Source organism: Bos indicus x Bos taurus, chromosome 22 (genome assembly GCF_003369695.1).
Source record: "Bos indicus x Bos taurus breed Angus x Brahman F1 hybrid chromosome 22, Bos_hybrid_MaternalHap_v2.0, whole genome shotgun sequence".
NCBI classification, from domain to species: domain Eukaryota; kingdom Metazoa; phylum Chordata; class Mammalia; order Artiodactyla; family Bovidae; genus Bos; species Bos indicus x Bos taurus.
The window spans coordinates 1,160,184-1,183,262 of NC_040097.1; the positions used below are offsets into that span (position 1 = coordinate 1,160,184).

A 23,079-nucleotide genomic window follows, 5' to 3' on the forward strand; every position below is an offset into this window, starting at 1 on the left:
TCCCTGATCCAGGAAGATCCCCCGGAGAAGGAAATGGCAACCCATTGCAGTATTCTTGCTGGAAAATCCCATGGGCAGAGGAGCCTGGTGGGCTACAGTCCATGAGATCGCAAAGCACTGGACATGACTCAGCGACTGAACAACAAATATAAAATAAATACACAAAAATAACTGCAAATAATTTCTATTAATCCATGTATCTTTAAAATTAAATTCAAACCACTCCTATACTATGGTATAAAAATACTCTCATTACTAAAACACTCAATTGTTTTTTTAGTTTTGCTCTATTTCGATTATAAAAATGTTCTAAAGAAAAACGCTTTATAAATTATTAAAGTTAGTTTCTCACAAGTATTATTTAACCAACCACTATAAAGCTTGGTAAAATAAAATTACACTTTAAATAGTGTTCAATAAACCTTGGCTTGATTTTTTAAGGCTTTGCAATGCTTCATTTTTAAAAAAACGCTATACTGTCTCCCTGCTGAAATCACAGGTTCTTTGCTAAAACCAACACCTTAGCCCCATTAGCACAGAATATAAATCCTTCCGCTATTGACACGGTACTTATAATCCCAAGCCTTGGGATTTGGTGTGTCTGTGAATAGAAGTCACTGTAGTTAACCTCTACTTATCTTGTTGGCTGTCTGCTTTGATTAATTGCACTCATGTGCTCACAACGATCTCTAAATGGGCTGTTATTATATTGGCTGTCATATTTCATATAGATGGATCTTCCTGACGAAGAACCTGATCGATTGAGCAACAAGCTGTTGAGATACGACCCCAGCCAAGACCAATGGACGGAGCGGGCGCCCATGAAGTACTCGAAGTACCGGTTCAGCACAGCCGTGGTCAACAGTGAGATTTATGTTCTGGGTGAGGAGAAGCTAAATACCTCCTTTTATTTTTCTCCCCAGTTTGCCTCCATGACAATGAAATGTTCTTTCTTCTCGCATCCCAGTTCAGCCACACACAGCACTAGCCTCCAATTTTCTTTTATTTTCTAGAGCACAGTCAGATAAGATTACAGGAAAGTCCACTGACGTGTTGAAAGCAAGGTTACTTTTATCAAATTTTTCCGTCGTCTGGAATCCAGTAGTGATACCTCATTATATGCCCACCAGGTAAAATGCTGGGAAAAGGCAAGAAGCCTTTGGCCACCTTACGTGGATCAAAACACAGGCTTTAACAACAAACTGGTTCTCGGCACTAATTAAAGAAACAGGTAGAGGGTTAAAAAAATGCCACAGGTTATGCCAGCCCTCTTCACTTTGCCTCACTCACCAGAATTCCACTAAGGTTCATCAAATGATGTTTTCTCTGAATGCATTTGTTTTATCTCTGAAATGAGTGTGTGTGGTCTTGCGCTGGCCAGTAGGGGTTGGTGAGAGGCTGGTTCCTTCCCACTGAGGTGGGTCCGAGCGACTCCAGAGCATCCTTGGTGCCTCCCTGTCCTTCCCAGCCCTCATCTAAGCTGCTTCCCTCCTCCTAACGTCACGCCAGCCTGCCTTCCCATGAGCATGGGCAGACGGGCTGAGACAGGCTGAGTGCGCTGGTGAAATGATGCCGAGTCTTTATTTCAACCCCTTCTGCGGTGCTGGCCAACTGGCAAAAATAATGGGTAACAGAGAAATGGCAAAAAAAAAAAAAAAAAGAAATATGGGCTGAAAGCAACCAAGGCTTTGAGTAGTTTCTTTTTTTTTAATCTAAGTGGGAGCCATTATCTCTTGGCTGCGAGCACAGCATGAAGGAAAATAATTAAAGCACTGCAACGTTAATAGTTGTGTGATTTTAAGCACAAGAACATTATGTCACATGCTTTACGACTGCCTCAGTTAGGAGACTCACTTGAGATCATAATTAAGTTTTTCCTCTGGGTATACATTTGTTGCTTTTGTTATAAGCACATGCAGTGCCATCGCCCAGTAGAGATAACATCAATGCTAGGACCAGTCTCCTGGGATTGATGTCTATGGAACTCAAGGAGCACAGGGCCGATCTACTGATTATATTGCAGCTGGAGGCAGTCGAAAGTGGGAGAGAAGTGATTGTCGATGGAAGCGCAATGAGATCCCCAGCCCCTCCCCAGCGTGAAAACACGACTAAGCTAAATGTGAAGTAAAACCAACAGGGTCGTTTTTGTAAATTGTATGGAAAGGACCAGATGGTCAATACAGAAATCAGGTTGACCATATTCTTTGCAGCTAAAGATGGAGAAGTTGTATACAGTCAGCAAAAACAAGACCAGGAGCTGACTGCGGCTCAGATCATGAAGTCCTTACTGCAAAATTCAGACTTAAACTGAAGAAAGTAGGGAAAACCACTAGGCAATTCAAGTAGGACTTAAATCACATCCCTTACGATTATACAGTGAAATTGATTAATAGATTCTAGGGATTAGATCTGATAGACAGAGGGCCTGAAGAACTATGTACAGAGGTTCCTAACATTGTACAGGAGGCGGTGACCAAAACTATCCCAAAGAAAAAGAAATGCAAGAAGGCAAAATGAATCTGAAGAGTTTTTACAAACAGCTGAGGAAAGAAGAGAAGCAAAAGGCAGAGGAGAAAGGGAAAGATACACCCAACTGACTGCACAGTTCCAGAGAAGAGCAAGGAGGGATAAGAAAGCCTTCCTCAGTGATCAGTGCAAAGAAATAGAGGAAAAGAATAGAATGGGAAAGACTAGAGATCTCTTCAAGAAAAGCGGAAATGCCAAGAGAACATTCCACGCAAAGATGGGCACAAGAAATGACAGAAATGGCAAGGACCTAAAGAAACAGATAAGATTAAGAAGAGATGACAAGAATACACAGAAGAACTGTACAAAAAAGGTCTTAATGACCTGAATAACCACGATGGTGTGATCACTCACCTAGAGCCAGACGTCCTGGAATGTGAAATCAAGTGGGCCTTAGGAAGCATCACTACGAACAAAGCTAGTGGAGGTGATGGAATTCCACCTGAGCTACTTCAAATCCTAAAAGAAGATGCTGTTAAAGCACTGCACTCAATATGCCAGCAAATTTGGAAAACTCAGCAGTGGCCACAGGACTGGAAAAGGGCAGTTTTCATTCCAAACCCAAAGAAAGGCAATGCCAAAGAATGTTCAAACTACCGCACAATTGCGCTCATTTCACATGTTAGCAAGGAAATCCTTAACATCCTTCAAGCTAGGCTTCAACAGTACACGAAGCAAGAACTGTCACATGTACAGACTGGATTTTGAAAAGGCAGAGGAACCAGAGATCAAATTGCCAACATCCATTGGATCATAGGAAAAGCAAGGGAATTCCAGAAAAACATCTACTTCTGCTTCATTGACTATGCTAAAGCTTTTGACCATGTGGATCACAACAAACTGTGGAAAACTCTTAAAGAGATGGAAATACCAGACCTCTTTACCTGCCTCCTGAGAAACCTGTATGCAACAGTTAGAAAAAAAGCAACAGTCAGAACCAGACGTGGAACAACAGACTCGTTCAAAATTGGGAAAGGAGTACGTCTTCTGTATATTGTCACCCTGCTTATTTAACTTCTGTGCAGAGTACATCATGTGAAATGCCAGGCTAGATGAATCACAAGCTGGAATCAAGATTGCTGGGAGAAATATCAACAATCTCAGATATGCAGATACCACTCTAATGGCAGAAAGAGAAGAGGAACTAAAGAGCCTTTTGATGAAGGTGAAAGAAGAGAGTGAAAAAGCTGGCTTAAAACTCAACATTTAAAAAAATTAAGATCATGGCATCCAGTCCCATCAGTTCAGTTCAGTTCAGTCGCTCAGTCGTGTCCAACTCTTTGCGACCCCATGAATCGCAGCACGCCAGACCTCCCTGTCCATCACCAACTCCTGGGGTTCACCCAGACTCACGTCCATCGAGTCAGTGATGCCGTCCAGCCATCTCATCCTCTGTCATCCCCTTCTCCTCCTGCCCTCAATCCCTCCCAGCATCACAGTCTTTTCCAGTGAGTCAACTCTTTGCATGAGGTGGCCAAAGTACTGGAGTTTCAGCTTTAGCATCATTCCTTCCAAAGAAATCCCAGGGCTGATCTCCTTCAGAATGGACTGGTTGGATCTCCTTGCAGTCCCATCACTTCATAGCAAATAGATGAGGGAAAAAACAGAAACAGTGACCGACTTTATTTTCTGCGCTCCAAAATTACTGCAGATGGTGACTGCAGCCATGAAATTAAAAGACGTTTGCTCCTTGGAAGAAAAGCTATGACAAACCTAGATAGCGTGTAACAAAGCAGAGATATCACCTTGCCAACAAAGGTCCATCTAGTCAAAGCTATGGTTTTTCCAGTTCTCATGTATGGACGTGAGAGTTGAACCATAAAGAAGGCTGAGCGCCAAAGAATCGTTGCTTTCGAACTGTGGTGCTGAAGAAGACTCTTGAGACTCCCTTGGACAACAAGGAGATCCAATCAGTCAATCCTAAAGGAAATCAACCCTGAATATTCAGTGGAAGGATGGATGCTGAAGTTCCAATTCTTTGGCCACCTGATGCGAAGAACTGACTCATTGGAAAAGACCCTGATGCTGGGAAAGATTGAAGGTGGGAGGAGAAGGGGACGACAGAGGATGAGATGGTTAGATGGCATCACCAACTCAATGGACATGAGTTTGAGCAAGCTCCAGGAGATAGTGAAGGACAGGGAAGCCTGATGTGCAGCAGTCCATGGTGTCGCAAAGAGTCAGACATGACTTAGCAACTGAACACACACTTCTTAGTTCAAGGATTGTCCGTGGACCAGACGCTTCTGGGGGTCATCTGGAGCACCTCGGTTTAAGATCCCTAATGGGTGTGTGTCCAGTTCTGTTTACTTTCTGAAATTCTTTGAAAATGTTCATCCCATGTTAGATCTAAGTCAGCAATCTTCCATTCCAGTGCATTTTTTCTGAGACTCGTTTTTCAGATTAGAGTCCATTTACAAAAAGAATTGTTGTTTGTTGTTCAGTCGCTAAGTCGTGTCTGACTCTTTGCAGTTCCATGGACTGTAGTCCGCCAGGATCTTCTGTCCATGGTATTTTCCCAGCAAGAATATTGGAGTGGGTTGCCATTTCCTTCTCCAGGGGATCTTCCTGACCCAAGGATCGAACCCAGGTGTCTTGTGTTGGCAGGCAGATTCTTCGCCGCTGAGCCGCCACGGTGTGGTATAAAAAAAGACAAGGTTTTCTGTGCCGTAACTCCTGGGTGCACCCAGGAAAGCGCAAAGCTCCCTCGACTCTGTGTTTAAAGTCTCCTGCTGGCTCACCTTAATGGGCGTTTGCATTTTGAATCTTTGTGTTATTGTTACTTGTCCAGCAGCACGTAGATGATCACATGGACAAGGCCTTTGTCTGCAAAAGGTTCATCATCTTACTTACAGGAACACTGCCTTTAAGTGGGTGGACTGTCCAGCTTTGCAGTCTGAGTTCGCGGTAGTGCAGAAACTTTTCCTGGCGTTGGAAATTGAGAGTCTGTATAGCTACATTTTCCAGATAATTGATGCCAGCATCTTGACCATTTTGCTTATTTGGCTGTGTTGGGTCTTAGCTTCGTCGTTCGGGATCTTTCGTTGAGGTGCGCGGACTCTCTAGTTGTGGCAGTGGGGCTCAGTAGTTACAACGCGTGGGCTTAGCTGTCCCACGACAGGCGGGATCCTAGTTCCCCGACCAGGGATGGAACCTGCATTCCCCTGCAATGCACAGTGGATTCTTTGTTTTTCAGCGTTTTCGAGATCATTTTCTTTCATGTGTGTTTCCGTGGTATTTATGTAAGTTTTCCATTTCATTTTTCAGATGATACTTATGCAAAACTTGGTAAGATTCTCTGAGAAATCTTGGTTCCTTTCTTTTTAAAAAATTAATCAACTTTAATGGAGGGTGATTACTTTACAATACTGTGGTGGGTTTTGCCACACGGGAGCACGTGCGGCCACTGGAGCACCAGGGAAGTCCCCGTGCCAGCACCTTTAAGTGTCAAATTTTGGCCAACATCTTTAACTAGAAAAAAACAATGTTAAGTTATCACATTCTTCTCTATCTCGTGAGAAATCACTTGGAGGGAAAGTAATAGTTACCGAAGAATCACTGAACGCCAGGTGCTGTTTCCACACACGGTCAGTTTTCACAACAGCCTGGAAGCGAAGGCCTCTGTTTCCTTTTATCACCCACTGTGATTAAATCTGGGATTCAGACCCAAATCTGTCCCACTTCAAAGCTAAAGTAACTTTAAAAGTGACTCGGTCATCATGAGCACCAAAGTCGCACTCCCTGCGTGTGCGTGCCGTCCCCTGGGTTCGAAGGACGGCTTCTGCTGGCTGCCGCGTCTCGACGGCCCTTCCTTTGCCCTTCGCTGCCGTTAACGCTTTCTTCACTTCCCACTGCTGTCGCGCCCCGTCCAGACGAGACTGTGCAGACGACCTACCTGCACTGCCCGTGTCCGCCGTTGTGCAGACGCACAGACCGTACTGATACGTCCTCTGGGGCCAGTAGGCCAGGTGTTTTCAGCACAGACTCCAGGTTTTGCAGAGTCAAGTTCCGATGCCCATCACGGCCCCGCTGCTGCCTCTGTTCGGGGTTTGCACCCGTGTGCTGGGCGTGCGGTCTGGCCTCTGTCATGTGAGGGGGACCGTTACAGAGCTGAAGCCACAGGGACTGGGAAGCCTCAGATCTAACTATCGCAGGGAGGGAGGTAGTCACAAGGGGCAGTCTGGGCTGTGTGATGAACGGCCTCACCTTCACCGGGTTATGGTTTTATAAGTCTTCTGAGTTAATCCCATCTGTACAAAGACTCCCCAAGTGGCTTCTTGGCTGAAACAAAGTTCCTCCTGCAGACAGACCCTACCCTGTAAGTTACGAATACCCTGTGATTTCCCTGGTGGTCAGACGGTAAAGCGTCTGCCTGCAACGCAGGAGACCTGGGTTCAATCCCTGGGTCGGGAAGATCCCCTGGAGAAGGAAATGGCCACCCACTCCAGCATTCTTGCCTGGAGAGTCCCACGGACAGAGGAGCCTTGTGGGCTGCAGTCCACGGGGTTGCAAAGAGTCAACCACAACTAAGCGACTTCACTTTATGATTTCCAGCAAGTGGGTTGACTTCTCTGAGTCTGTTTTCTTCGTTCATAAAACGAGGCACTTAAGAGAGATGAAGGCTGTGCTGTGTGTTCAGGAGCCCAGGAAACAGTAGAGATGGTGATTATTACCTTGTGAAATAAGCTGGGGAGGGAGGGCTCCCTCCGCGGTCCGATGGTTAAGGCTTCTCACTTCCCATGCAGGGGGCGTGGGTTTGGTCCCGGCTCGAGGAACTAACATCCACGTGCCTCACAAAGCAACCAAAAACAAACACAACAAAACAGCAACAAAACAGGTGTGTGTGTGTCAGTGCGTTACTCGCTCAGTCGTGTCTGCCTCTTGGCGACCCCGTGGACTGTAGCCCACCAGGCTCCTCGTCCATGGGACTCTCCAGGCAAGAATGCTGGAGCGGGTGGCCATTTCCTTCTCCAGGGGATCTTCCCGACCCAGGGATGGAAGCCAGGTCTCCTGCGTTGCAGGCGGATTCTTGACTCTCTGAGCCACCAATTAAAAACGTGTTTTTAAAAAAGTGGCAGGGGGTGCCCTTACACTGTAGTGTCCTAACATGGCCCCAGATTCTTTCCCATCCTCAGAAGCATGAGGTATTCCAGCTCCTGCCCTGGCAGGTCTCCGCGCTGGCCTCGCGGCCCGGAGGGGGCGTCCTGGTGCTGGGATCGCCCGTCCCCAGGCCTTTGGAGTCAAAGGACCCGTCTTTCTACTCTCCTCCCGCCCTCCCCTCGCGGACACGCGCAGTGGCCCGGTGTTCATTCATACAGCCTGCCCCTGCATGGGGGGAATACTGACCAGGACGTATTCCTCCTGTAGGAGCTAAAGCTGCGCACGTCAGACTGCCGGGCGCTCTCTCTGGCTAATGCTGCCCCTGGAGGTTTGATTCGCGTTGTAAAGATTTAAGTTAAAATCTGTACTAAATGTTTATTGTGAAAATGCCCATATTGGAAAACCACATCATGACAGACACCATGAATAATTTGAATTTAGATGAAAATGACCCCAGAAGTTACGACAGACTAGCAAAGAGTGCCTTAGTAAGCTATTGGGAGGTTGTTCCTGGAGAACTATATATTTCCTTCTTAACATACAAATACAGGCACTTCCCTGGTGGGCCAGTGGCTAAGACTCTGCACCTCCAACGCAGGGGGTCTGGGTTCGATCCCTGGTCAGGGAACTAGGTCCCGCATGCTGCAACTAAGACCTGACATAACGAAATAAATAAATAAATGTTTAAAAATAAAATAACAATTCAGGAAAGCGTCTGTCTAGGTTGTTGCTAAAGTGACTCCACTGTCCATGCATTTACATGTGTATTTAGTAGGGAAGCTCTTCTGGTGGTGACTTTCTGTTCACGCGTTTACGTGTGTATTTTTACGTGTGTGTTTAGTAGGGAAGTCTTCTGGTGGTGACTTTCTGGAGCACTTAAAATAATTTAAATAGTCTCCAGGAAGCCTTATGAGTAAACTGCATGCACACTCAGTCGTGTGCAACTCTTTGCGACCCCAAGGATGGTAGCCCTCCAGGCTCCTCTGTCCATGGGATTCTCCAGGCAAGAATATTGGAGTGGGTTGCCTTTTCCTCCTCCAGGGAATCTTCCCAACCCAGGGATCAAACCCGAATCTCCTGCATTGCAGGCACATTCTTTACCACTGAGCCAATGATGCCCTTATTAAAAACTCCAGGTATTTTAAATAAGTTGATTTCCACGCTGACTTTTTCCTGAGAGCTCCCTTGGGCAGCCGGTTCTCAGGAAGAGCAGGGAAGAGGGGCTGTGTCTTAACAGAACCCTGCCCATCACCAACTCCCGGAGCTCACTCAAACTCATGTCCATCCAGTCGGTGATGCCATCCAGCCATCTCATCCTCTGTCGTCCCCTTCTCCTCCTGCCTTCAATCTTTCCCAGCATCAGGGTCTTTTCCAATGAGTCAGTTCTTCGCATCAGGTGGCCAAAGGATTGGAGTTTCAGCTTCAGCATCAGTCCTTCCAATGAATATTCAGGACTGATCTCCTTTAGGATGGACTGGTTGGATCTCCTTGTAGTCCAAGGGACTCTCAAGAGTCTTCTCCAACACCACAGTTCAAAAGCATCAATTCTTCAGTGCTCAGCTTTCTTTATGGTCCAACTCTCACATCCATACATGAATACTGGGAAAACCACAGCTTTGACTAGACGGACCTTTGTCAGCAGAATAATATGCTCTCTGGGTTGGTCATGGCTTTCCTTCCAAGGAGCAAGCATCTTTTAATTTCATGGCTGCAGTCACCATCCACAGTGATTTTGGAGCCCAAGAAAATAAAATCTGTCACTGTCTCCACTTTTTACCCTTACGCTTCCATGCAGCAATGGGACCGGATGCCATGATCTTGGCCCCCGACCAGGGATCACAGCTGCACCCCCTGCATTGGAAGGTGGCGTCTTAGCCCCGGGACTGCCGGAGCAGTCCTCTGTACACTCTTTGTGGTAAAGTTCTGAGAAAGAAAACCTTCTGGGCTCCACCTCATTAAACCCAACTCTGGATGCTCTGCTATAAAATACTGACAGAATGTGATACCGAGGGTTCTCTCTCTGAAAACAGTTTTTGTGAGACAGAATTCGGATTTCATAGTATCAGTTGCAGCTTTGGGCGCAGTATGCTTCTTCTGCAATGGCAGTGCACTCATAAATATGCCTGGGGTTTTCCTCAAGTGTTTTTAAAAAGCCAAATTGGATGCCGAAGTTCCTTTAACTTGATGGGTCAGGCGAAGTCAAATATAGAAAGTGAGCCGGGAGAGCTATTTGTGGAAACGCTGAGACCTGTCCTGGGCCGGCCCCGGCAGCCACTCGGCCACATCCCTGTCCGCCACACCGCAGGCCCTGGGGGTCACCCCCGAACAAGCCTCCCTTCTGCAGCTGGCTTTCCTCTCTCCCCTCTGCTTTTAAGCCTCTGCGTCTAGACCAGTGCACCCTCAGGGTCTGGCAGGACGCCACCCCTCGAGGTGCTTTGTGTGAATCGGGGGTGCTGCTCTCAGCAGGACTCTGGCCAGGCTCCCCGGACACCCAGGGGCAGAGAGCTGACCCGCTCGTCTGGGTGTGTCCGTTCTGGCCGCCGGCCTGGCTGCCCCTCGTGACCGGCGCTCACAAACATCAGTTGATGGAACTGACCTTTCTCTCCTGCTCCTCCACCAGGGCAAAAAGCCTCAAACAGCGTCAGAGTTCCAGGCGTTGTAGGGAATTTTGCAAAGCACAGATTTTTCACTTTCCTGTCCAGGCAGCCAGCTAATACCAAGTCTCCCCACGGGGCCATGGGGTCGTTTTCACTGGGTGATGGCACCCCTCGATGGGGGTGGTTACGTGGAAGGTTCCAGTTGCTGCAATAAATGCGTGTCAGTAAGCAGTCCAGAGGTGAATTACGAGAGGACCAAGCTTCATCATTGTTCTGATTTTGCCTGTTTATGTCTTTTGATAAAATTTGAAGCAGTATTTTTTTAATGTTTTGCAAAGTAAGCTTTAAAAAAATTTTTTTTTAATTTATTTTTACTTTTTTTTTGCTGCAGCAAGCGGCTTGTGAAATCTTAGTTTCTGCACCAGGGTTTGAACCTGTGCCCCCTGCATTGGAGGCACAGAGTCTTAACCACTGGGCCACCAGGGAAGTCCCCTTGAAGCAGGTTTTAAAAAATATAAACATGTGTCATATCACCCAAGCTATTCATTAATGGCAGATTCCTGGCCCCGACCTGTGGCGAATTCTGGGCTGGCAGGTCTGAAGTGGGGCCTGGGGTCTGGTCTGTGGGAAACGCTGGGCGACTCTGGTATGAATGCCCGCAGGGATGCATGTGGCAAAGTTCAGATGCTGGGTGAGGAAGGGAAGAGGAGACACTGTGTTCAGGGAGGGTGTTTTCATATGCTCACCACACTGACTAAGCCTCTGGTGCATGAGCCGCCCCGGCTGGTGTTTAGGAAAGACCAGAGGTGAAGGGACAGGGGACCCCCCTGCACAGCGCGTGTCCCAGGAACACAGGTCAGGCACTGCTCGGAGCTCCCTGTGTCTGCACGTCCTCAGGGCGGGCTCTGGGTGTGCTCTGATCTCAGCCTGAGAGTCTTCTGGACCTAGAGATAACGCTTCTTAGGCTCATGCTGGACAAGGAAAGAAGGTGCCTTTTCAACGGCCAAAGCAGTTCAGTGGGGAGTCCCAGTGCCGCCTTTATTCTGAGAGCAGACTTGAGTTTAGAGACGCAACAGCTGAAGTGGCTTTGAACCAGAGAGAATGGCTCGCCGTGTTTTTGCGGTCAGTACCCATGAGAGGTCTTTCCAGGGAACCCTGTGAAGGGCTTTCGCCTTGATTACCTGGCGCCCTCACTGGGGAGCCCAGAATCAAGGGCTCCCAGAGGCCAGAGTTTGCCTGGGATTCTCACTGGCGTGCTGCAGTCCACGGGGCTGCAGAGAGTCCACGGGGCCGCAGAGAGTCCACGTGACTGAGCGACTGAACTGAACTCACGTCACAACTCAGCTCTAGTCACTTTCATCACTGATCTCCTACAGACCCAGAGTCGGCAGTTCCACGTTTCAGTGTGGCGGTTAGTGCGAACTTGCTCTCTGTTGGATCGATATATAATTGTAATGCTGTATTTCTTATTTGCCTTCAATTTCCCAAGACTGAGGTTTATTCACAAAAAAAACCCACAAACCACACACACAAAGGCTTAGACTTGCTCTCCAGCACCTCGGAGAGACAGGAAGTCAACGTCCGAAATATACGTACAGATTGCTTAAAGGTAACTGGAGGGGCTTCCCCGGTGGCCCAGAGGTGAAGAGTCTGCCTGCCCGTGCAGGAGACACAGCTCTGATCCCGGTCTGGGGAGACCCCACAGGCCTTGGAGCAACTGAGCTGGTGAGCCACAACTGCTGAAGCTCACACGCCCTGGAGCCCGCGCTCACCAACAAGAGAAGACACCGCAGTGAGAAATCGCAACTAGAGAAAAGCTGCCCCGCAACTAAGACCAGCACAGCCAAAAATAAATACATGAAATTATATATACACATAAAACCAACCAGACGTGCACAGCGATTTTGACGCTGAAAGCAGAGAATGTCAGAAGCTGCTCCGGTGTGAAAGCCCGGGTGGACAGGGATGAGGCCGCTACCAAGAACAGATGAGAGACGTCTGGCGGACGCTGTCTGGGTCTCTGACTTGTTTGTGTTTGCAGAGGAGCGTAAGGGTGCAGCCGAAACCCTGGGCAGTACACTTCCTATGCTTTGCTGTCATGAAAAGAGGTAAATTGCTCAAAGCCACGCCAAAACCAAGGATTCGTTCAGCAAAGCAAATCCAGGTCTGTTTTCACGCGGCCTGGTGTACAGAACCGTCTATGTCTGGGGCATGCTGTGGAAGCAGAGTGTATAGTTACTTCTCAGTCCTTAAGAAGACCTTGACTCTGGTATCATCAGTTCACTAAGGCAGGGATAATGTAGTATATGTTTTAAAACAGCATGAAGAGTTGAAATGGAAAGTTTTTAATGCTTTAAAGAAGAAGATATCGATTTTAAAATCCTGTCGTTTTTGAGTACAATGCATTATCTTCGAGTAGTTTATCCTGATTCGTGTGTGTGATAATTTTTTCGATACTCCCTTCCTTTCCCCTTTCTTGGGTAGATATAGGAATGAGCACAAATTATCACTTTCTATAAATGATTTTATTTAGACACGAGGTCAATATGCCGTATTTATTAAGACTTTTTTATTTTGCTGTTCTGTGCAGCTTGTGGGACCTTAGTTCAGCGACCGGGGATCAAACCTGGGCCCAGCTATGAAAGCGCTGGAGTGCTAACCACTGGGCCACCGGGGAAGCCCCGAGGTCTTTGCTCTACAGTAACTATTCACCACACACTATCAAGCCCCCTTTAGAAGAACCTCAGGGAACAGAATGCTGCATACTCTGCCTTCACACTTTCCGTCTGTGCGTCTACGTTCGCAAGCTGAGGAGTACACCTGATTAAAGCACCTTTTCTCGGTCACCAGACAGAGTTGTTGGTATAAACTCAGCCTGTGTCCTGCAGGGTACATCCAGCCCGAGTTAGGGGAGGTCAGTGACTCTTCAGGCAGGCAGACCTGGGGGCAAAGGTGAGCCCACGACAGACACCGACAAGCTCCGTATCTGCCCCGGGAGTCCTGTGTCCTTACGCAGACCGTGTTTATAATCTGACAGGAAGTGAGTGTTCAGCTGTTTGGACTTAGGGCTTGACCAGTTCCAGAAAGCTAGTCGTCACTTTGTGTTTTGACAGAAGAGTAGAAGAAGAAAATGGTACCCGCGATGTGGGGAAGGGGCTGGACCACGCACACACTCAGTTAAGTTTTGTTTCCCAACTGTCTGCCCCAGTGAGGAGTGTGGGGTACACGGGTGTGAATGAGACACCCTTCTGCTGTCCACCCTGCAGCCCAGAAAGACACACAGGACCAGCATCTTTATAGGAACCTTGATCTCTGTTCAGAGAGCAGCAGGCACCTGCAGGAGGGAATGGCCGCCTGCAGAGACACAATGCCTTTCTTCGGGGTGATGGCTGAGCTGAGCCTTGAAGTAGGGATTTGTCCTCCTGGGGAGGAGAGACCCGTCCAGGCAGAGACCAGCCTCCACAGAGGCCTAGAGGGGAACTACCTCACTGTTCGGGGCCCAGGCTGAGCCAGCCTGGAGCACAGGGTGCCGCGAACAGGGCGGCCAGGGAGACAGGCAGGGAGGGGAGGAGTGGGCAGAGGGATGGCTGAAAGCCAGGCACACCTCCGGGAGACGGACAGACCCGAGACGTCTGGGGGCTCCAGCCTGAGGGTGGCGAGGTGCCGGGAGGCCAGTTCCGAGGTTCTGACCTTGGCAGGCATTCCCTTCACCCCCCTGCGGGCTCAGCTCCTGGACCTGCTGGGACCTGCAGGACGAGCTGGGGAGGACGGTCAGGGCAGAAACGATGCAGAGATGGGTCAGCATCTGGAAGAGCAGAGGGGCAAGGCACGCTGAGTCCCACAGACACCCAGGACTGGGCCGGAGGGAAGCCCAGCGGTTGTCCAGAATCAGCCACAGATAAGGCTGCAGCTTCTTTGGTGCCCGGGACTTGGAGCCAGAACTTCTGTCAACTGTCTGCATTCCCACTTGGTAACTGTCAGACACTTGACGCACTCGAATTTCCCTCCAAAGTCAAGCAGAGTCGAGCGCTAACCAGTGGAACTTGGTCTTTCAGCTCTTTTATTCGATTTTCCCCGATCATCTGTTTGGAAGAGCAAGCAGGCTGCTGATGGACGGGCAGGGTCAGAGGGTGAGCAGGGCGCCACACAGAGAGCAACGCTGCCCGGGTGGTGAGCCGGACACTCCTGGGCGTGGCCGGGGAGTTTGTGAAGGCAGGTGGCCCTGCCTTTCACTGTGTGCTGAAGGGCTTTTTTTCTTTTCTGAAAATACCCATTAGAGCCCTGAGTTAACTAACAAGGGACAAGAAGTGAAGTTGTATCTTCTGGGGTTCAGGCTTCACATCTGGAACTCCTAAATGAGAGCAGAAGAAAAGCAGAGCTCTTCCCTGGTGGCTCAGTGGCAACGAATCTGTATACCAATGCGGCGCGGGGACATGGGTTTGATTCCTGACCCGGGAAGATGCCAAAAACCACGGGGCAACTAAGCCCACGGGCCACAGCTACTGAAGCCCGCACGCCCTAGAGCCTGTGCCCTGCACCGAGAGATGCCACCGTGATGAGAAGCCCATGGACACAACTAGAGAAAAACCTATGCACAGCAATGAAGACCCAGCACAGCCATACATAAATAAATATGAATAAAAGAAGAGAGCAGGCAGCCTGAGTGAGAATGACGCCGCCCGGGCATTATATTGTCAGGAAGAGACTGCACCCACATGTGAGTCAGAGCAGCCCCTCCCCCCGACCCGAGGCGGCCTCACTCCCGGACGCCGCCCCCAAACAGGACCCTCCCGCCTGCCTCCTGTGGGGCACCTGACAGTTCCCACCCCCGAAACGCTCGACCTGATGCGCCGTCAGGGAACCTGTCTCCCTGCCCGGAGGCTCAGCTTATCGCTCAGCGCTTCAGCCTCTGATCGCCTCCATCCAACCTCGAAGGAAGCGTTTAAGAGATTCGCCCCTTCAGTCAGCAAGCCCTTAATTACAGACACGCAGATAATTAAGTTGAGAGCAAGCAAACCGAAGACCTCAGTGGCTCCCGTGAACACCGGCTTTCTAACACAGCGTCCTGGAACATGGAGGAGGGATGGCCATCCCCTGGACCTGCTGCATGCCGGCCGCTTGCTGTCGCGGGTGTGTGGGAAGAAATCAAACTCCTGTCCTAGCGGTGATGCTTGGGTTTGCAACACACTTCTGCTCCTCCTCACCACTCTCCCCCTTCATGTGTAAGTTAATCTTTGCAACGCTTTACGAAACTGAAATTATTATCCAAAACTTACAGATGAGACATTTGAGACTTAGAGAAATTATATTGCCCAAAGCTGTCCTGGTGGCTCAGACAGTAAACAATCTGTCTGCCATGGGGGCGACCTGGGTTCGGTTCCTGGGTGGGGAAGATGCCCTGGAAGAGGGCGTGGCAGCCCACTCCAGGATTCCTGCCTGGAGACTCCCATGGACAGAGCAGCCTGGCGGGCTACGGTCGCAAAGAGTCAGACACGACTGAGCAACCAACACCTCCGCTTTCATCTTCTGTTTTCAAAAGCCCACAGGTTTTTTCCAAGGCCCATGGGAGCCGGCAGCAGTGAATATATTTATTAAAGCTTGCTAAGGGACTTCCCTGGAAGTCCAGGGGCTAAGGCTCCTAGCTCCCAATGCAGGAGACATGGGTTCAGTGCTTGATCAGGGAACATGGTCTCACATGCTGCAACTGAGACCTACAACAACCAAATAAATATTTCTTTTAGACGAAAAAAAAAAAGAGCTTGTTGAGCCATGGAAGCAACTCTGGGAGCTTGTCAGAAGTGCTCCAGAATCACCCTTCCTTTGGGGTCCAGCCCAGAGCGGGGCAGAATAAGCTCCTGATGGCAGCCTGCGGGGGAGGGACACAGGAGCAACCCCCGCACTGCAGCCAAGGCCCCGTGGACAGCAGGTCCTAGCGGAAGTCAGGGAAGGACCACGCCCTGCCGTCCCCAACACCTGGCCAAGACTCTGTGCGGGGACACATTTCATCTCCGAACAGGGAAAGACCATGATGACCAAACACACAAAGAGCAGATCTTCATCTTGGTAGAAATAAAAGAGGAGAGAGAGGCACCCTCTTCTGTAATCTACCCCCTCCCACCCCAAGAGAATTACGGTTTGTATTTTGCCCCGGAGGTCCGCTGATGTAGGGCTTGTGAAGAGAACTTCGGTGCGCCTGTTTCTGAATACAGGCAAGTCAGGCTCTGGTGGCACAGAAGTGAGAGATCCGGGGCGGCTCATTGAAATTCTAAAGATGCTCTGATCCCATTGCAGGATCAAAAGCCTTCTCTCTTAGTGCCGGCGCTGACTTATTAATAAAGACATGCTTTCGTGGGATGGTTTATATAATCAGCCTCCACTTTCAGGTGAAGCTCAGTAAGTCGCTGGGACTAGAGGGCCACCGAGAATGTGCTTGGTGGTGGAATCACATCCAGGGGAGACGGGGTGCGTTCAGGGGCCGACGGTCATAAGCAAAGGCAGAGCCCGTGTCGCGCGAGTGGAGCCTGTGAGCTCTGCCAGCCAAGCAGCAGGCACAGCTACGTGAAGGGCTGAACGGCACCATTAAAGGCACTTAGCCACATGGAGACGGAAGTGACAAGCACTCCAATTATCCCAGCAACCTCCAGCACAAGCCCCCTGCTTCTTGTACATTATGCTGGGAGAGCTTCCCTGATGGGCTTTATGTGAACTTCTGATCTCATCCAGGGCGCTGGCTGCCGGCTGTGCCAGCCTGATGACCAGCGACTCGCATGCCCTCTGCTCGCCTCCACTGACCGATCATCACAAGCGCTCGTATTAACAGCAGAAACCAGCCCGGCAACCGCCCTCCCCATCTCAGGGAGCGGGAGCTAAGCGGTCTCGTTCTTACCTGACGGGTGGTTGCCAGGGTCAGCGGCTACGGACAAAGCCTCTTCCTTAAAGCCGTCCTGCCCCTCGGACAGAGACTCCCTGATCCGTTGCACGAAGCAGCTTCTGGCCACCCCAGCGCCAGGGGGAAAGTGGGTCTGTGAGCGTCAGAGAGTGCAGCTGACTGAGGCTCGCGTGGCCCCTCCTTGGAAGTGCAGCCACTCAGACTTGGCACAGTAATGGGCTAAATTATTTATCCAGGCGGAGAAGAGAGAAAGCGCTAAGAGCTTCCTGTGCTTACAGCCTTCACCCCTGGATGTGTCCTGAGACAGGAAACGGGCCAGACTCCATCAGCAAAATGGGGGAAGAAAAGGCTTCCTCCCGCACTCTCCTCCATCGCTTCTACCCTGGGTGGGCCCAACCCGGGTGAGAACAAGCCATTCCCATCGGTCCTCTCGCATTCACTCAGGGCCGAGCGACATGCACTGTAACACGAGTACGGACGTGAGAGCTGGACCCTGAGGAAGGCTGAGCACCGAAGAATTGGTGTTTTCACACTGTGGTGCTGGAGAAGACTCTTGAGAGTCCCTTGGACTGCAAGGAGATCCAACAAGTCCATCCTAAAGGAGATCAACCCTGAATAGCCATTGGAAGGACTGATACGGAAGCTCCAATCCTTTGGCCGCCTGATGCAAAGAGCTGACTCATTGGAAAAGACCCCAATGGTGGGCAAGATTGAAGGCGGGAGGAGAAGGGGGTGACAGAGGATGAGATGGTTGGATGGCATCACTGACTTGATGGACATGAGTTTGAGCAAACGTCAGGAGATGGTGAAGGACAGGGAGGCCTGGCGTGTTGCAGTCCATGGGGTCGCAGAGAGTTGGACACGACTGAGCGACTGAGCGACAGCGAAGGAAGGAAGACTGAAAACCACACGGTGGTGGGCGGGAGGGCCGCACACGGCAGGGAGGGCCGCCGGCCACACATTGAGGCGAGGGCCGCTGGCCGCACATGGGCGGGCACGGGGTTAAATGGCAGAAGAGACGCCACCAGGCGTCCTGGGATTAGTCTCTAAGTGGCACGACGCTCTGGGCAGAGGCTGTGAGAGCCAAGAGGTCTCAATGCTGGTCTCGGTGTTGCTGTAGACACCAGAGCCAAGTGCCCCCACCGCCGCGACCCTTCTGGGACCCTCCGGGGTAGCGGAGGCTGGCACCGTCCCGACTCTGATGGGCCATGCAGAGCAGGTCGTCCAATGGGGTCTGTGTGCAGTGAGGTCACCGATGAGAGGACTGCCTTCCCCTCCAGGGACCTCACCCGCTTCCCGGGAGCTGCACTTCAGACAGGCAGAGACAGCCTGACGTTTACAGCCTCTCCTTGTGGGGCAAGCTCCTGTTTCTTATTACGGTGGCTTGGAAATCCTTGTGCCATCACTGCCCCGGTGGAGGGTGGGACTTAGAGCCATAGTTCTGTACGTGGTGTTTCTGTGAGCTTGTTGCAGCCTCTGGACTTCCGAGCGTAACCGTGTCTCCTGTGAGGTGCCTGTCATGATGCCTGCTCTCTGTTTATTTGTCCGTGTGGCTTTCCACCCCTTAGCTTCCTAACGGCAGGAAATACGCCTCAGTCCTTTCCCAGCTCATCCCGAGCGCGCTGCAGACAGCACCTGTTGAATACATCGTGTTGCCGAAAACGGAAGACACAGTGGGCATTCGGGTTTGGGGCCTCCCTTTGAACCCTACAGCTAAAATTTACCAAAGGCTGGCCCTGCCCTGAGCTGGGAAGATTCCTGCCCCTTGAGAAGAGAGGGAGAGGGGACCCGGTGGTCAGGACTCTGCCCTTGCCTTGCACCGGGTACACTTTTGATCCCTCATCAGGGAGGTAAGATCCCACAAGCTAGGAGTCGGTGCTGCCAGAAATAAAACAAAAACAGGAGGAGAGGGAGAAACGTACTGGCGACCAGGAGGGGAAAGGATGTTTGCTCGACAGCCAGGTCCCTGGAATCCTCACGACCACAGGACGGTAGATGTCGGAACTGGGCCACCCTCACACTCAGACGGCAAAGTCTTCCTCTCAAGGGAGGGTCCCTGAGAGCCAGTGTGCGTCTGCCCTGAGCGTGAGCACAGACCGACAGGCACCAGGGGTCAATGGGGTTGGGCTTGGCGGTGTGCACAGCGGGCCTCACCACTGCTTAGCAAGTATCTCAGGATAGATGTGTGGAGAGAGTAACGTGGAGACTTCCATCACCATATGTAAACTAGAGAGCCAACGGGAATTTGCTGTATGTCCCAGGGAACCCCAACAGGGGCTCTGTATCAACCTAGAGGGGTGGATGGGAGGGAGATGGGAGGGAGGCTCAACAGGGAGGGGACGTGTGTAGATCTATGGCTGATTCAGGTTGAGGTTTGACAGAAAACAGCAAAATTCTGCAAAGCAATTATCCTTCCATTAAAATAATTAATTTTAAAAAAGAAAGAAAGCACCCCGGGAGAAGTGCCAGTGAATGAGAATGCCCAGGCTATGAGCCTGGGGTGCGGGCCACGCAGGCAGGGGGCATGCCCACGGGGACGCCCCACCCAGGTCACTCTGTCCTGTGTCTGCTCCGCAGGTGGGATCGGCTGCGTCGGCCGGGACAAGGGCCAGGTCCGGAAGTGCCTGGACGCGGTGGAGATCTACAACCCAGACGGGGACTTCTGGAGAGAGGGGCCCCCGATGCCCGTGCCCCTGCTCGCGCTGCGCTCCAACTCCACCAGTGCGGGCGCCGTGGATGGGAAGCTCTATGTCTGCGGGGGCTTCCACGGAGCAGGTACCCACGGGGCTGGAAATGCCGCGGCACCGCCCTTAACCGACCCTACAGACAGTCCCAAGACGGGGGTGGGCTGAAAGGCTGCTGCTGAGCGGCGAAAGACGGCGGGATTCTTGGCCGCGGGAGGAAAGGAATTCAATCCGGGGCCAGTGACGCGGCTTGATCGCTCAGAGCTTTTGTGTATTAAAGTTTTATTACAGTATAATAGAGATAGAGAAAGCTTCTGACACAGACATCAGAAGAGGGCACAAAGAGTGCCCCGCTGCTAGTCTTAGCTGGATGTTATATAGCTCCTGCTGCTGCTGCTGCTAAGTCGCTTCAGTCGTGTCCGACTCTGTGGGACCCCACAGACGGCAGCCCACCAGGCTCCCCCGTCCCTGGGATTCTCCACGCAAGAACACTGGAGTGGGCTGCCATTTCCTTCTCCAATGCATGAAAGTGAACGCTAATTAGAGAAAGGGAGTGTCTCAAACTCAGAGACTGGCACCAGGCCCCTCACCCGCAACACGCACTGAGATAACCTTGGCACCAGGTGAGTCTTCCCGGGCCACCAAACGATCGGCGTGAAATCTTTAAGGCAGACTTCTAAGCAAATATACCGTTTCATTAGCACAGATTAGGAGCACAATGCATGACTGAAACATCCTGGTTGGTCGAGTGGGTTCTGAGTCTTGGGCGGAACCGACTTGCAGGCAGAGTCTGGGGTAAATGCACAGGTACCTTGACACGGCTTAAGACGAACATTTCCATAAGGAAACTGCATTCTCAGCTCAAGGCTCAACAACAGTGCATGTGCAGCCAGGTGTTGTCATGACGACACAGAATTTTAAGAGAAACCTTTGTAAATTTGTATCAAGAAGGGAAAATCGTAACCCTTGTAGTTCCTTTGCTCCTGCCGCTTTAGAGAGAGAGAAGAAGAGAAAAAGTGTCTGACACTTGCAGCCTGTTTCCCCCGTTTGGAGACCCCCGGCCTTCCTGCCTGTGACCCTCTCAGGAGACTGACTCAAAGTCGGTGACCTCTGACCTTGGGCCTTCCACCCTCGGGGTGGGGGCTGCCCCCTCCTCGGTGGGTGGGGTCGGGTCTGTAACGTGCCTGGCACACGGGGGCCCTGAAATGAGAAGGAGTTGAACACGAGGGGAGGAGGACTGATGCCTGACTGTAGAGCTTAAACACACGAGGAGCCCACGGAACAGGAGTAACCGGAAGTGCTGGTACCAGCGGCGCCTGTCCCCGAAGGAAAGTCTTACTCTTGCACTGCAGCCACTCGAGACAGATTGCTTGAAAGCACTTCTAAGATAATACCTAACCCATGCATTCATCACCAGACTCAGTCTCCATAAATCTCACTGCTTCCGTTGTTGCAATCTGCGGTATGGATTTATAACTTTTAATGCAACAGGGAGAATCTTAAATATGCATAAATCTAATAAGCGGCTGTCTCCAGAGTTTGATTAGTTGCCCTGGTAACTAAGGTGGAAAGCACTTACAGCAAAAATGACGAGAAGTCCCACTCTAACCTCCCTAATGGATGCTCGAGGCCAGGACAGGTCTAGGAAAAACATGCCTCGGGAGCACTCCCAACTTTGGACGCACGCCAGATAAAAATGGCAGAGCCCCTGAAGAAAGCCGAGCCCGTGGCACGCCTGCCCTTGAGCTGAAAGCGCATAAATATGTTTAAGTTAAAATTTCCATTAGCAACTAAGAGGCTTTGGAGATCTGTGAGCCTGACATGAGTGTGCCTTATTAGGCTCTTGATTCAAACAAGTCTTCTGCAGAAAGATATTTTTTTCAGATAATCTGGGGCATTTGAATGTGGACTGGAGTGTTAGATGGACTGGAGTATTAATACCATAAAGAACTGGTAGTTTTGTTAGGTCGTGATGATAACGGTGTGGTAGGGGCTTCCCTGGTGGTTCAGACAGTAAAGAATCTGCCCGCAATGCGGGAGACCCAACTTTGGTCCCCAGGAGGAAGGCATGGCAAGGCACTCCAGTATTCTTGCCTGGGAAATCCCATGAACAGAGAAGCCTGGTGGGACATAGTCCGGGGGTTCGCAGAGTTGGACACAACCAGGGCACTAAGGGTTTCACTTTTTTCGCTGTAGCTTTTCATAAGAGAGGAAGAAAAAGGAAAAACGTTATGAACGAGTGAGACTGTGTAGAGGGTTTTATAGATGAAAATGATATGCTCTCTGAAATGTGTGTTAATCTACCCTAGCAGATGTTTTTTTTAATTGAATGGGGACTGGGTGCTGGGAATGGCAAGAATAGATTTTACAACACTGGTGAGTGCGGGTCATTTTTACAGCTGGACAATGGCTACAGGGCTTTACTTATGACTTTTTTTGCTTTCGTCTTGGCCACGTGGGCTGTGGGATCTTAGTTCCCCAACCAGGGATCAAACCTGGGCCCCTGGTGGTGAGAGCACGGAACTCTAACCAAGTCCGCCAAAAGCACATGTTTTCTAGTTTTTTATGCGTGAACGGCCCCGTAACAAGAAGCTTCCATTTTCCTCTCTCTATTTGTTCTTCACAGAATTTTCCAAAATGTATTTTTAATGGTTCTAATAGCTTTTATTATTATACTTTGGCCACCTGATGCGAAGAGCTGACTCATTGGAAAAGACCCTGATGCTGGGAAAGATTGAGGGCAAGAGGAGAAGGGGACGACAGAGGACGAGATGGTTGGATGGCATCACCGACTCAACAGACATGAGTTTGAGCAAACTCTGGGAGATGGTGATGGACAGGGAAGCCTAGTGTGCTGCACTCCATGGGGTCGCAGAGTCAGACAAGACTTACCGGCTGAACAACAAAATATCTTTTATATTAACCATCAGACGCTCACATAAAGGCGGTTCCTGTCACAGTAGCGAGAACCCTGGCAGGACAAGGAGATCTTGTCAGGGTCCTCGTTGGAGCCACGAGTGTGGGGAGGCCTGGGAGGGGCAGGAGAGAGCCCACGTGCCCGACCTCCCCCCACCCCCACCTGTAGGGCTCCCCTCCAGCAGTGACGGAGCTCAGCACCAACCGGGCAACAGGAAAAGGAAGAACAAACCACAGAACCCCTGCCCTCTGTCCTCTGGCTGTGGGCTCTCTCTGGAGCAGAAGGCAAGACGCAGGGCAGGCTCGGGACCTCCGGAGCAGTGGCCGGTAATCAGTGTCTAAGGATCCAGAAGATACACTGCTTCAT

General features: G+C 50.6%; 1 protein-coding gene across 2 annotated transcripts in view; it reads left to right on the forward strand.

The window, feature by feature from the left end:
- Window positions 1–23,079, forward strand: part of KBTBD12 (kelch repeat and BTB domain containing 12) — a 51,088-nt gene that overhangs the window by 18,866 nt on the left and 9,143 nt on the right. For both annotated transcript variants that reach the window (XM_027523744.1, XM_027523745.1), the window contains exons 4-5: window positions 732–882; window positions 19,690–19,887. In XM_027523744.1, the coding sequence (XP_027379545.1) occupies window positions 732–882; window positions 19,690–19,887 (349 nt within the window). The remainder of the gene's footprint in view (window positions 1–731; window positions 883–19,689; window positions 19,888–23,079) is intronic.